At 38.5% G+C, this 15,988-nt stretch overlaps 1 protein-coding gene across 1 annotated transcript in view; it reads left to right on the top strand.

The window, feature by feature from the left end:
- Window positions 1–15,988, top strand: part of DDX54 (DEAD-box helicase 54) — a 138,741-nt gene that overhangs the window by 4,594 nt on the left and 118,159 nt on the right. Inside the window, exon 2 of the mRNA XM_053702164.1 lies at window positions 1,349–1,463. Coding sequence (XP_053558139.1) covers window positions 1,349–1,463 — 115 coding nt within the window. The remainder of the gene's footprint in view (window positions 1–1,348; window positions 1,464–15,988) is intronic.

Raw genomic sequence — 15,988 nt, forward strand, 5'->3', positions numbered from 1 at the left:
GAAGATAGTCTCTTTAAATTTTTGTTCCATTTTTTTTTTTTATCCTTGACATCCTTAAATGATCCTGCATCATCTCACGAAAAACCATTCTTTTTGAAAATCTGGCAATTGCAGCATCAATCTTGGGAGCAGTAATAAACTGGTTATGTAGAGATTTTTCCAAAGGAAAACTTTTATATATTTTATCTTGAACTCCACCTTGTTTATCTGGCTTAGAAAAAATATTTAAATATATTGATTTCAAGGTATCAGAAACCGGAAAAAATTATCTGGAGAAGAATTTGAATTAAACCAATCAGATGATTTTTGAGACTGTTCATCTTCAATGCCCAGGGAACTTTTAATCCACTTAATAAATTCAGAAACTTTTGTAGAATCAAACACCATAGGCAACCATCAGAAGCACAATCAAGGTTATGTAGATTTTCCAAAGAACCCTCAGGTGTTATAGAAAAGCTTACACCATAAATCTGGCCAATACACACTTTACAAAGTTTCTTGTCCTGCCAGCAATGATTATCACATAGTGAACAGGTGGGCAAAGGCTGGTCTGAATTACTATGAAAACATATAAGTAACCAATAAATAATATGGCCTTAAGATAAAATAGTGAAAATACATTTGCAGCACCAAGGAAAAACAATGTTTAATCATACCTTATAACTGCACCTGATTCCTCCTGGGCTGTAACAGGTTGGGATCATTTTCGCTCTCCATAATGAGAGATATATAGCTTTATGCGCACGCGCAAACAAAGAGGTAGCCCTCAGACACAGTCCCCGTGACGTCCGTTATTGATGACGTCACGGTAACATGGTGGCCCCCACAGGGATATCGAAAAAATGAATAACCCACCGCCTTCGCCAATCTGGGTGACCACGGCCACAATGATAGATGACGCTAGCTGAAGCAATGTCGGCTTAAACACACAGGCCCAAGAAGCCAAGAAAAAAACTAATCTTAAAAAAAGCCCAGAAGGTAATGAACGGAGATTGACTCCTAGCCCTGTCCACCAACTGTAGGCTGGACAGAACTAGGAGGAGGATGAGGCGGTATCTCCATTAGACTTTTATGTAAATGAGGGGAGTGGATAGCTCTCTCCACGCCCCTCAGGAGAGGGGGTCTCACTGGTAAGTATTACCAGGGGGGCCAAGAGAGAGATATATCTCTATCTGTGTGTGTGTGAAATCTGAGTTTGATATAGATATATATTTTATATATTTTATATATATATCTATATATATATATATATATATATATATATATAATGTGCTATCATATCCTGAACTTTTTTTTTTTTTTTTTTTTTTTTTTTTTTTAAGCAACTAAACTGTGTGTTTCTTTGCAGCGACTTCCTTCCTTCCCTACGGCCGAGTGTGGCTCAGACACAGAAATGGACACCAGACAGATGGTCCGGGCACAAAACAAGAAGAAAAAAAAATCAGGGGGATTTCAGTCTATGGGTATGTTGCCATCTTCTCTCAACTGTAGCATTTGCTTTATAGAAAATTCTTGTTTCCACTTCACAATGTCTGAACTTGTCACCCTCACACTCTGGTAGCAGCTGCCAGCACGTTTTGCCCTTACATCCTGGCAACAGCAGTTTGCACTGTTGTCTTGGTGTCATAAATGCAAACATGTAAGTTATTACTGCTGCCCATCACCCCTGCACCCATATAACATATATGCATTTACATGTCATGGAATAATGCAATACATAAGTTGTTGCACATACAGCTATCCAATGCAGTTCCTTATTTGGTAAATTTTAGCTGAGTTAATAACCCTTTGCTGTTAGTGAATATAGCCAGGAATTGTTGATTGTGATCAATGCAATGCTCAACAGTCTCTCCCCTGTAACTTAATTTCGGCAATCCACATGTCTGATACTGCAAAGACAGTCATTCTTTACTACAAGCAGTTGCACAGTGCTCACACTTAGTTCCTTATGTAATCCAGAGCTGACAGTCATTCTTTACTACAAGCAGTTGCACAGTGCTCACACTTAGTTCCTTATGTAATCCAGAGCTGACAGTCATTCTTTACTGCAAACAATTGCACAGTACTCGCCCTTAGTTCCTTATGTAATCCAGAGCTGACAGTCATTCTTTGCTACAAACTGCAGCCCTACTACAAACAGTTGCTCAGTACTCACACTTAGTTCCTTATGTAATCCAGAGCTGACAGTCATTCTTTACTACAAACAGTTGCACAGTACTCACACTTAGTTCCTTACGTAATTCAGATCTGACAGTTACTCTTAACTACAAACAGTTGCTCAATACTCACACTTAGTTCCTTATGTAATCCAGAGCTGACAGTCACTCCTTATTATAAACGCTGTAATATGCAACTCATGCTGCTTCACATTAAAAATGTCTACTCTAGCTTTTCTCTTGCATTTAGTTAATATGGAGGTGAGGGAGACATTATAGCACGTAAATGGCTTACACATACACTGTACATATAAAAGTGCTCACTGACTGCAACAGCCAAATGTAGCAATGTCTGAATTATCTCTGGTATTCATACACTCAGTCTGAGTAACTTATTTCAGCTTGGAAATGGCAACATTCTTCTCCCATCTACAAGTCTGTGTAAACTCAGATGGAGGGAGGGTATAATAGCGCTGTCCTGTCGCTTGCGGCAGGTCCCGCGCTATAATAAACAAGAAAACCCTTGACGACCTGCAATGTGCGCGGTATGTCACAGTTGTTAAGGGGTTAATAGTTATTACAGCAGCTATCTTGGGTAAGAGCAAGACCCTTACATGTATGTAATATTAATAACTTAACTTTTTACCCTATGAGTTCCACATGCAAGGTTAACCGCAGGGGGGGGGGGTGGGGGGTGGATGGTGGCCAGACCCATGTTGTTCTTCATTGATGACGGAATGGCAGGGAATTATGTGTCATATCTTGATTGATACCTGAGAAGTTGAATGCAAGACTTATCAAACTGTTAAATCTCTGACTGTGAGCTGAAATTGTTGAAAGGTTACGTTTCTGTATGTCCAGCTGATTCTTTCAAAAGCTTTTTGAAAGTAGCAATGTAATGGTGGTTATGCAAAAATTAGTTTGGCTATATGATATTGTATTTTCTAAGATATATTAGTCACTAGCTTTCTGGGTTTAAAAAGTACAGGTAATGTGCAAGGCTAGTTCCATATCAGCAGATGGCCCCATGCATATAAAGTCACCACTCTAGCAGTCATGCATTTTTGCAAACAAATTTATTGCAACATTTTTTCTAATGGTATTTGGAATGATTCATTGTGCACTTCAGATGCTAGTACTATATACCCTTTTAAAGGGACATTGCACTCAAAAATCGTTGGAAATATTTTTTTCTTTTGCCTAAAACAGTGTTAACCCCTTAGTGACCACAGCACCTTTCAATTTTCTTACCATTTGGGATCAGGGCTATTTTTTTTAAAAAAATTCTGTGATGTTTAGCTGTAATTTTCCATTTACTGTACCCACACATTATTTACCATTTTTATCACCATTAAATTGACCTTCTAAAGATACCATTTTTGTTCTTCATATCTTATAATTTACTATAAAAAATGATAAAATATGATGGAAAAAAATTAAAACACACTTTCTTTTTTGTTTTTGTTTTTTGTTTTTTTTTAAATGTTTTATTTAATTTTTGACAGAAGAAAAAGGTGAAAAGTAACAAAAGAGCACATTCGCTCACGTTTGTGCACCGCGCAGGGTAAATCAAGGTACATGCATAATAAAGAGATCAGTTAATCAGTACATCATACAAAACATTAATTTTGTTTATATGCATACTTGTCCAAGCGAAAAGAAATAATAAAAAACAAAAAAAAACTATTCTGCCACTTTTCTGGTGCGTATAGAAGAAGAAAGAAGAGAAAATTTTTTTTATTAAATTTGTTACCTCTCCCCCGCCATAAGCTCTCAGAACCATGCCACTGGGAACACTTCTCTCAAAATTAAGCCTTCAAAATATTCTGTTCTATGTAACTCTTTAGTAAGAATATACTGTATGTTAAGCGGATATGTTTGGATAATTTTGGTCCATTTATTAAAGAATCTTTGAATTTGTTTGCTATGTATTATAGAAATATTATATTGTTCAAAAATAATCTGTTGTTTTACAGCTTCCAAAAATCTAATGAAAGAGGGGGCTTTTCTGTGTTTCCAGCTTTTTAGTAGTAGATTGCGGACAATTAGTATAATTGTATTAATCAGGTCAGCATTGTGGCCTCCTGGATTTAAGAAAACAATCATTTTTGGGTTAGAAATAGAATACTCTGAGTCCAGCTTGTTTAACCAAAAATTAACTTTCTGCCAGAATTGCCACACTTTCGGGCAATACCAAAAACAGTGTAACAGATCTGCCCAGGGCAAAGAGCATTTATAACAGAGGCCCATACTGTCCTGCGACCACTGTGCTAATCTTTTCGGTGAGATGTATGCATTATTGAGTAATTTTAGGTGGGATTCATGCCAGGAGGAACGAAGGGGCGCTTTCACCAACCATTTAATACTTTTTTTAATTAAATCATGATTAACTCCTTCAAAGTATCTCGACCAATGAGAGATGTGTTGCTCAGAGTATAATTGACCCTGCTTAGCCAGCAAGATATTGTATAAGAGCGAAATAGAGTGTTTTCCTTGTTTATATAACTTTATATACCCTCCAATTTCAGCAAAACATTCCGACCAGTTTCCAAGCTGTAATTTCTTATTCAAAAAATTACGTAGCTGTAAATAGGCAAAGAAATGTTTGTTGGAAAGATTAAATTCATTGACAATACTTTCAAAGGTTCTTATATTGGCTTGCTCATCTAAGAGCTGTGTTATCTTAGAGAGCCCTTTATTGTCCCATTCTCTAAATGGCTTATAAGAACACCCAGGTGGAAACTCAGGGTTTCCTCTGATCAATAGAAAAGATGATATGTGGAAATTAATCTTAAGCCAAGAGCATAGAAGTTGCCAGGCTTTAACTACATTATAAATACTGGTGTACAATTTTATACTTTTTGGTAATTGGACACTAACACAATGTAGAATTGTTTTACAAGAAAACGGGTATATAATAGTCTCTTCTAGACTAAAATTCGTCAATGCCTTGCCAGCATGCAGCCAGTCTATCCCATAGCGTGCCAAGATAGCTAAGTTATATGACTTAATGTCTGGGAGAGCTAAGCCACCCTGTTCCTTCTGTTGAGATAGTTTTTTAATCGAAATCATCTGTCTTGACTTATTCCAAAGGAACTTAGCACAGGCCTGGTTAAATATTTTAATATCTTTTGCTTTAATAAATAGAGGGAGATTATTCATTACAAATAATATCTGTGGGAACAAGATATTTTTTATCATTATGATTTTAGCTGAAAGAGAAATTGGAAGTAATGCCCAACGTTGTAATTTAGCTTTAATATTAGTAAAAAAAGGAGTAAAATTAAGTTTGTACCAACTGTTTGGATCTCTATGTAGTATAATCCCAAGGTATCTAAGAGTCTCGACCTCTTTTAGATCATATTGAATCCTACTATCCTTCTTTTTATATATCCATAATATCTCGGATTTAATTGTGTTTACCTTATAGCCTGAGATTTTGCTAAATAGTTCTAAAGCACCAAACGCTATGGGAATATTTTTATATGTATGTTTAAAATATAATAATAGGTCATCTGCATAGAGTGACAAAACTAATTTCTGTTCGCCTATATTTATCCCCTCGAGTTCTTGGCGTAGATAGATTGCCAGGGGTTCAATGGCCAAATTAAATAAAAGGGGGGACAGTGGGCAACCCTGACGTGTGCCTTTCTCCATTTTAAAAAAAGGAGTTTGGGTATTATTAATCGCTATTGAGGAGATTGGATAATTGTATATAGTTTTGATAAATTCTATCAGCTTTCCTGTAAAACCAAATTTTGTCAGGGCCACATATAAATGATCCCATATTATGGAGTCAAATGCCTTCTCCGCGTCAATCATAACCATAGCAATATCATCTTGGTATGTTATTTTCTCCTTATTAATTTTGTTCCAAAAATATTCTATTAGCGTATATGCTTTTCTGATGTTTTTAGTAAGTGATCTATTACACATGAAACCCGCTTGGTCTTGGTGGATAATTTCTTGGAGTACTTCCTTAAGACGATTCGCTATTATAGATGTTAACAATTTGTAATCTATATTCAACAAGGAGATAGGTCTATATGACCCTAGATCTGTTAAATTTTTTATCTTTTTTTGGTATAAGTGTTATGACTGACGCGGAGAAAAACCTTGACATTAATTTTCCCTCCATAAAATATTCATTGAATAAACAAGTTAGAATAAGAACAATTTCTGATTTTAGGAGCCTGTAAAACTCGGCCGGTATTTGATCTGGTCCAGGTGCCTTGCCCAATTTCGTTGCCTCTATCGCTTTTATGACCTCGTCTGGGGAAATAGGCAAATTCAATCCCTTCACTTGATCTGCAGTAATCTGTGGACAAGTAATAGAGGTCCAAAATGTCTTGCTGGCTTCTTTATCTATAGCTTTCGAGGCATATATATTCTTATAATATCCATAAAAAGCTTTACTAATATCTTCGGTTTGTGTGTAATTTTGACCCTCTACTATCACATTCTCAATTATATTCTTCCGGTTCCTGACTTTCTCTAACTTTGACAGATACTTCACTGATTTACCATATCTACCACCATAAGCAGAGTTTACTCTGGCTTCTTGCTTTATCATTTTAGCTAAGAGAAACGAGTCTCTTTCTTGTTTGGCCTTTCTATACTCTAGCCAATATTTCCTTAGAGTGTTGTTTGTATAGTTGTGAAGCGCCCTAGCAACAGTTTTTGTTAACTGAATCTCGCGAGCTATGATCTTTTTTTTTAAAGTAATCATATATAATTTAATCTCTCCCTTTAGATATGCTTTGGCTGCTTCCCAAAATATTTCGTAATTGTTAGCATACTCTTGGTTGTTAACACAATATTCGCGCCATTTTATTTTTTATCCATATTTGGAAGGGTCCATCATTAATCATATGCTTTGGAAAAAAAAAATTATTTCCCCCCCGTATATATTGATCACATACCCCTACCTCCAGAAATATTGTAGCATGATCTGATATTATAATTTCACCGATATCTGTACATATCTCCTCCTGCAATAAAGCATTTGAGACTAGGAAAAAATCAATGCGCGAGAGAGATCTATGTACTTGAGATTCACAAGTAAAACTTTTTCCCCCGGGGTGCTGCACCCGCCATATATCGTGTAAACTTAGTTCTTCACATATTTGGAAAAATATTTGAGAATTTTGCATAGGCCTTCTATTCTGTCTGTGAGACAACCTATCTAATGATTGTATAGGGGTTAAGTTGAAATCTCCAGCAAGAATTATATTTGGATCTTCTTTCAGCATTAATCTTGCCGTCATGTCACTCCAAAATAGTTGGTCTTTGACATTAGGCCCATATACATTACACACTACATATTTTATTTTTTTAATGTCCACTGTTAAAATTATCCATCTATCATTAAAATCTATTTGACTTTCTCGGATATTATATTCCAAATCTTTATTAAATAGGAAAGCGACCCCCCGTTTCCTCCTAGAACAGTCTGATGCTATTACTTGTCCTACCCAGTTGCATTTGAGTTTCTGAGCTTCAGTGTTTTTCAAGTGTGTTTCCTGCAATAGGACAATATCAGGTTTAAATTTAGCTAAGTGCCTAATTATCAGCTTTCTTTTTTTGGGGGTTGTTATCCCTCCTACATTCCATGAAATAAATTTGATCTTCCTCATCTTATTAGTAGCCCTTTAATTTTTTATATCCTTGCCATTTTCCCTCTATCATTACTTCCTGAGAGCTGCAGCGAGGGAGAGAACACAAAGCGCAAAAAAAAAAAAAAAAAAAAAAAGAGAAAACAAGCACCTCCACATTATTTATAAAACAACATAAGACCCCTAAAACTAAGATTATAATCAATTAAGGTCTCTTCTTTAACCCTTTGTTTTACCTTATTTGCCTAGTTTTACAAAAGTCTCTCACTTCTTCTGTGTTAACCAGAGTAACATTGCCCTCCGCTTCCTCCACTATTATCCTTGCAGGATATGTTAATCTAGCCTTCAGGCCGGCATTAATTAACCTGGTACAGTAGGGGGCTAGCTCTTTTCTTTTCATTGACGTGTCACTGGAAAAATCCTGAAAGAGCAATAATTTGTTTTGATTAATTTCTAACTTTGCTGTTTTCCTGTATGCCCTCAGGATACTATTCTTATCCTGATAGTTTAAGTATTTTACGAGGACCGGCCTGTTGTAATTCTTATCTCTTAGGTTGTCTCTGGGCATACCCAGCCGGTGTGCCCTTTCGACTAAGATTGGCGTGTCACTGGATATGATACCCAGTGCCTTGGGTAGGGTAATACTAGCAAAGGTTATTAAGTCTGGAAATTCGCCCTTATCTGGTAAACCTATAATTTTCAAGTTATTACGTCTTGATCGATCTTCTAACTCATGGATTTTATCTTGTAGCCTACTCAGTGTCTTACTATTGTCTGTTATGATTTTTTCCTGCTTATAAATTATATCCTCATTGCTAGATACTCTGTCTTCAACTTCTGTGAGACGGCTATTAATTTGTTTAAGTTCTGTCATTATGTTAGCTGTTTGGCTTTTAAGCATTTCAAATTGAGGCAGGAAAATTTCAGACATCTGGGATACTAAGAGCTGAATATCATCTTTTTGCATTATCGGCTCAGGAGTACTTTCTATGTGAGTATCTGAAACCCTTGTTTTCTTATCTTTTTGCCTGGGAGGCATGGCCAGGGAGTGACTTTTATTGTGCGTGATAAATTTATCCATGTACAGTGTAGTAGCTAGAATTCTGTGACTGATTTCTTTAACTCTTTCCTTAGAGTAATATGACCATAAACTTTGTGTGTCTGTGCTTACAGGTAGTGTTGTGTGTTTGTCTAAATAGTAAACCTGTATATACTATTCCTCCTTTTTCTCTTTTTTTTCTTCTTCCCCCTCTCTTCTCCTTTTTTCTCCTCCTTCTCCCTCTTTTAACCCTCTTCCCCTCAAATAAAACAACAAAAGTGGAAAAAAAAAAAAAAAAAAAAAAACAGCAAAAAACCTTGGTTGTGAAGCAAACCTATGTGAAGTGACAACCTTTTAAGTTTAAATCACCCGTTGTTCTCCTGACCACCCATCCATCTCTTTAACTGAGACTGAAATTTTTCTTGTAATAACTCCTTACATCATGTTTTAAACTAACATATCAATTTGAAAAGCAGTTTAAAGCGTATCAGTTTGATAATTAGGCTAGAAACAGACAAAAAAATAAAAGCAACCTGTTTTTGCCTAGTTCACTTTAGGCACTCAGCTCTCTTGCATATAACTTTTTTACCTTGTTGCCAATACCTCCGGCTATATTATTTAACCAAACACATCTCCTAGACAACAAACATTGTATTGTAAAATATCTAGACTTTCTAAACCATTACATTTTTCTCTCAAGCTAAATTTTTCAGGACTGTGGATTTATATTTATAACTTTCCAGGGAGGACTGCTCTTCCCTCCTATCTTCCTCTGCCTTTCAACCCTGTATCCAATGCCACAATGAGAAAGTCCAGAGAATGTTACGTGTTGCCTTATATTTAGCGCTCTCTAGAATGGACAAAAATTGGCAACAGACCTGAGTTATAGTTCCAGCAGCTCAGAGGGAAATAAAAAAATACAGGCCAGTTATGTCCGAAAGGATAGGGGGAAAGAAAAAGCAAAGCAGAGGAGAGACATGTAGGTCAAAGCATTTCTTATCTTTTCTTTTATATACTTGCGTATACTTGCATATGTCCACCAGATCTGCGTATTAACTTTGGAAATGTCCGATTCCTCTCTTTTGTGCAAAAACCTTCCTGGACCAGGCTTTGCTGTACCTCGCAGTACTACTGGATTGTCTTCAGGCGGCTGTCACTAGATCTCCTTAGAAACACACTTTCTAATTTTGACCCCCAAAATCTGTTACACATCTACAACCACCAAAAAACACCCATGCTAAATAGTTTCTAAATTTTGTCATGAGTTTAGAAATACCCATTGTTTACATGTTGTTTGCTTTTTTTTGCAAGTTATAGGGCAATAAGTACAAGTAGCACTTTGCTATTTCCAAACCATTTTTCTTTTACAAGATACGATGAGTCCACGGATTTCATCCTTACTTGTGGGATATCGCCTCCTGGTCAGCAGGAGGATGCAAAGAGCACCACAGCAGATATATATATATATATATATATATATCTATCTATATCTATCTATATCTATCTATATCTATCTATATCTATATCTATCTATATCTATCTATATCTATCTATATCTATCTATATCTATCTATATCTATCTATATCTATATCTCTATCTATCTATATCTCTATCTATCTATATCTCTATCTATCTATATCTCTATCTATCTATATCTCTATCTATCTATATCTCTATCTATCTATCTATATCTATCTATATCTATCTATATCTATCTATATCTATCTATATCTATCTATATCTATCTATATCTATCTATATCTATATCTATCTATATCTATCTATATCTATCTATATCTATCTATATCTATATCTATCTATATCTATCTATATCTATCTATATCTATATCTATATCTATCTATATATCTATATCTATCTATATCTATCTATATCTATATCTATCTATATCTATCTATATCTATCTATATCTATCTATATCTATCTATATCTATCTATATCTATCTATATCTATCTATATCTATATCTATATCTATCTATATATCTATATCTATCTATATCTATCTATATCTATCTATATCTATCTATATCTATATCTATCTATATCTATCTATATCTATCTATCTATATCTATCTATCTCTATCTATCTCTATCTATCTATATCTATCTCTCTCTCTCTATCTATCTATCTCTATCTCTCTCTCTCTATCTCTCTCTCTCTATCTATCTATCTCTATCTCTCTCTCTCTCTCTCTATCTCTCTCTATCTCTCTCTATCTCTCTCTATCTCTATCTCTCTCTATCTCTATCTCTATCTCTCTCTATCTCTATCTCTCTCTATCTCTCTCTATCTATCTATATCTCTCTATCTATCTATATCTCTCTATCTATCTATATCTCTCTATCTATCTATATCTCTCTATCTATCTATATCTCTCTCCTCCCTTCCCTCCCACCCCAGTCATTCTCTTTGCCTGTGTTAGTGATAGGAAGAGGTAAAGTGAGGTGTTAGTTTAGATTCTTCAATCAAGAGTTTATTATTTTTAAAATGGTACCAGTGTTGTGCTATTTTACTTAGCGTGTAGCCGTATTCCTTGTCAGCCTCTAGAGTAGAGCCAAACAGGTGGCTTTAAAGCAATGGGAACTGGAAGGGATTCAATTCTCTCTGTGCCTCCCATTATGTGTGCTGCCCTTTTACATGATGGTCTTAGCATATTTTAACTAAGACCCTGTACGTCTCCACAGCTCTACAGGAGGGAACTGCAGGACCTCTTGAATGTGGAAGATTATGCTGTCCATCAGCTTTCAGGTACGTGCAGCTGTTATATTCTGGGACACTCTTAACTCAGAAAAAGGGCTGTAGTTGGTGCCTACTGTATGGGGATTAATCTTTGTGTTTACTGTATGTCAAACCGGACTCTGCAAGGGGTATGACGTTTGAAAGCATACAAGTGTCATGTAGTGGGGCTAATTAAGAGAAACTGACAGGCTCCTAATGTGATACTACGTTTATTCAAAGGCTGTTTATGACGCTGGGGATTTATTCTGGAGCTGTGGCTCCGTAATGGCTGTGTTCAATGTTTTACTGACAATGTGTGTTAACTGCTGTGAGCAGTACTGAGTAAGCAATCGTAGTTTTAGATTATAGGTGCGGTCGCTTGTTTTGTTTTTCTTCCCGGCCATACTTTCTTTGCCGGAGGTCCTCTCACTGATTGCCGCCCACGAGGGGCGGGGTTAGTCTTTGCGCGCTTCAGACCGGATGCGTCTAGAAGCTGCGCACTTTCTTCCGGCAGAGGACATTGCTTCCAGGCGCTTATTGAGACCGCATGGTTATAGTTAAAAGCAGGCGGTTTTAAGCGTCCGGGAGTTTGGCAGTCTGTGTCAGTGTGTCGTGGGGGCAGGTAGGCGCTGTGGCGAGGTGCACTGGTGTTTAAAGTTTATTTCAAGTTTATTTTTCCAACCTTCTCCCCAAGTACTGGATATGTTGTAAAGCATAAATTGGGGTTTTTGTCTAGAGCATAGAACTTTGAGTTTTCATTGCTTTGATGTAAAAAAAAAAAAAACGGATTGGGATTTTGTTTTTTGGAGATTATACTTAATAGTACCATAATCATACTTGTACAAATAGGATTATGGATCTTCAGAGCGTTACATGTTCATTATGTTTGAATGCAAATGTGGAGCCCCCTGTTACTTTTTGTCCTTCATGCACTTAAAGGATTTTACAGTTTAGAGAACACATTTTCTAATAAAAGTATGTCTCAAGCGGATGCTGCTCAGGATTCTACTGAAGAGGTTCAGAGTATGCCGCAACTTTCTCCCCTAGCGTCACAGCCATTACCGCTCACTCAGGCGACACCTTGCTCTTCAACGGCGTCTGCAGCGTTCACCCTGCAGGATATTGCTGCGGTGATGTCATCTACTCTTTCAGAGGCGTTGGGTGCTTTGCCAGTACTGCAAGGCAAGCGCAGTAGGAAAGAGGCCCATGTGGTCCATCCAACTTCTGATGCTTTGATGGCGATTTCCGATGTACCCTCCCAGGGCTCTGAATTGGGGGGTATGGAAGCTCTGTCTGAGGGGGGACTTTTTTTGACTCGGGAAGTACCATGCCCCTGACGGATTCGGATGAGATGTCCTTCAGATTTAAGCTTGTACACCTCTGTCTGTTACTCCGGGAGGTTTTGTTGACTCTGGACAACTGTGATCCAATTGTGGTCCCTCCCAGAGAAGCTGAGTAAGATGGACAAATATTTAGAGGTTCCTTCTTATTCTGACGTTTTCCCTGTTCCTAAGAGAACTTCAGAAATTGTTGCCAAGGAATGGGAGAGACCGGGTATCCCGTTCTCCCCTTCTCCTATTTTCAAGAAAATGTACCCTATTGCTGACGCTATTCGGGATTCTTGGCAGACGGTGCCTAAGGTGGAGGGAGCTATATCCACTTTGAAAGCACAACTATCCTCAATAGGAATAGTAGTCCGCTTACCCAAAGAACCTATGGATAAAAAACTGGAGGGTCTTCTCAAGAAGATCTATGTTCTAGAAGAATCTCTTAAGACTGAGACTTCTTTGGAAGAAATACAAGATAGAATTAAAGCCCTTAAGTTAGCTAATTCTTTTGTTACAGATGCGACTTTTCAGATTACCAAATTGGCGGCTAAGAGTTCAGGATTTTCCATCTTAGCCCGCAGAGCTTTATGGTTAAAGTCTTTGGTCTGCAGATGTATCCTCTAAATCTAAGCTTTTGGCTATTCCTTACAAGGGGAAGACCCTGTTTGGGCCTGACTTGAAGGAGATTATTTCAGACATCACGGGAGGCAAGGGTCACCTCCTCCCTCAGGATAAAAAGTCCAAACAAAGAGGGCGACAGAGTAATTTTCGTTCTTTTCGCAATTTCAAGGGAGTGCCCTCTTCCTCTTCCCCTAAACAGGAAGACTCACAAGCCAAGTCCTCTTGGAGACCCAACCAGTCTTGGAACAAAGGTAAACAATCCAAGAAGCCAGCTGCTGCTACCAAGTCAGTATGAAGGGTCGGCCCCCGATCCGGGACCGGATCTAGTAGGGGGCAGACTTTTTCACTTTGTCCAGGCTTGGATAAGAGATGTTCAGGATCCTTGGACACTAGAAATTGTGTCTCAGGGGTATCAGTTGGAGTTAAGAAATTCTTCCCCCAGAGGAAGGTTCCTTCTTTCTCGATTATCTGTCGACCAGATAAAAAGAGAGGCGTTCTTACGTTGTGTAGGAGACCTCCTTTTCCATGGGAGTAATATGTCCCGTTCCAATACAGGAACAGGGACAGGGGTTTTATTCCAATCTGTTTGTAGTTCCCAAAAAGGAGACCCATTTTAGATCTCAAACGTCTAAACAAGTTTCTCAGAGTTCCATTCTTCAACATGGAAACTATTCGGACCATTCTAACATTGATCCAGGAGAGTCAATTTATGACTACCGTGAATCTAAAGGATGTCTATCTTCATGTTCCCATCCACAGAGATCATCACAAGTTCCTGAGGTTTGCCTTTCTGGACAAACATTTTCAGTTCGTGACCCTTCCTTTCGGTCTGGCCACGGCACCCAGAATTTTCACAAAGGTTCTGGGATCTCTGCTGGCGGTTCTAAGACCGCGGGGATTTGCAGTGGCGCCTTATCTGGACGATATTCTGATCCAGGCGTCGTCTTATCAACTGGCAAAGTCTCATACCGACATTGTTCTGTCCTTTCTGAGGATTCACCGGTGGAAGGTAAATCTGGAAAAGACTTTACTAGTTCCACAAACAGGGGTTCCTTTTTTGGGAACTCTAATCGACTCTCTGTCCATGAAGATCTTTTTGACGGACGTCAGAAAGTTAAAGATTCTGAATACCTGCCGATCCCTTCAGTCCAATCCTCGGCCGTCAGTGGCTCAGTGCATGGAGGCCATTGGATTGATGGTAGCGGCAATGGACATCATTTAGTTTGCTCGTTTTCATCTCAGACCTCTCCAACTGAGCATGCTCAGACAATGGAATGGAGATTATGCAAATTTGTCTCCTCAAATAGATCTAGATCAGAAGACAAGGCACTCTCTTCTATGGTGGTTGTCGCCGGATCATCGGTCCAAGGGACATGCTTACGCAGACCCTCATGGGTGATAGTGACAACGGACGCCAGCCTGATAGGATGGGGAGCAGTCTGGAACTCCCTGAGGGCTCAGGGTGTGTGGACTTGATCGGAGTCTCTACTTCCCATCAATTTCCTAGAGTTGAGAGCAATATTCAATGTGCTTCAGGCTTGGCCTCAGTTGGCTTCGGCCAAATTCATCAGATTCCAGTCGGACAACATCACGACTGTAGCTTACATAAATCATCAGGGAGGAACAAGGAGTTCCTTAGCGATGACAGAAGTAGCCAAGATAATTCAGTGGGCGGAGGCTCACTCTTGTTATCTGTCGGCAATCTACATCCCAGGAGTGGAAAACTGGGAAGCGGATTTTCTGAGCAGGCAGACTTTTCATCCGGGGAATGGGAATTCCATCCGGAGGTATTTGCCAACCTGATTCTCAAGTGGGGCAGGCCGGAGTTGGATCTTATGGCATCTGGTCAGAATGCCAAGCTTCCGAGATACGGGTCCAGGTCCAGGGATCCCCAGGCCAAACTGATAGATGCGTTGACAGTACCTTGGTCGTTCAACCTAGCTTATGTGTTCCCTCCATTTGCTCTCCTTCCCCGGGTGATTGCTCGGGTCAAATAGGAAAGGGCTTTGGTGATCCTCATCGCTCCTGCGTGGCCTCGCAGGACTTGGTATGCCGACCTGGTGGACATGTCATCTCAGCCACCGTGGAAGTTTCCTTTGAGGAAAGACCACATTCAGGGACCCTTCCATCATCCGAATCTAGTTTCTCTGCAGCTAACTGCTTGGAGATTGAACGCTTGATTTTATCTAAGCGAGGGTTCTCTGATTCGGTCATTGATACCTTAATTCAGGCACGTAAGCCTGTTACTAGAAAGATTTACCATAAGATATGGCGTAATTATCTTTATTGGTGCGAATCCAAGGGCTACTCGTGGAGTAGAGTTAGGATTCACAGGATTTTGTCTTTTCTCCAAGATGGTTTGGAGAAAGGGTTGTCTGCAAGTTCCTTAGGGACAGATTTCTGCTTAGTCTATTTTGCTACACAAGCGTCTGGCAGATGTTCAATCTTTTTGTCAGGCTCTGACTAGAATCAGGCCTGTGTTTAGACCA

The sequence above is a fragment of the Bombina bombina genome, chromosome 2 (assembly GCF_027579735.1).
Source record: "Bombina bombina isolate aBomBom1 chromosome 2, aBomBom1.pri, whole genome shotgun sequence".
Classification (NCBI taxonomy): domain Eukaryota; kingdom Metazoa; phylum Chordata; class Amphibia; order Anura; family Bombinatoridae; genus Bombina; species Bombina bombina.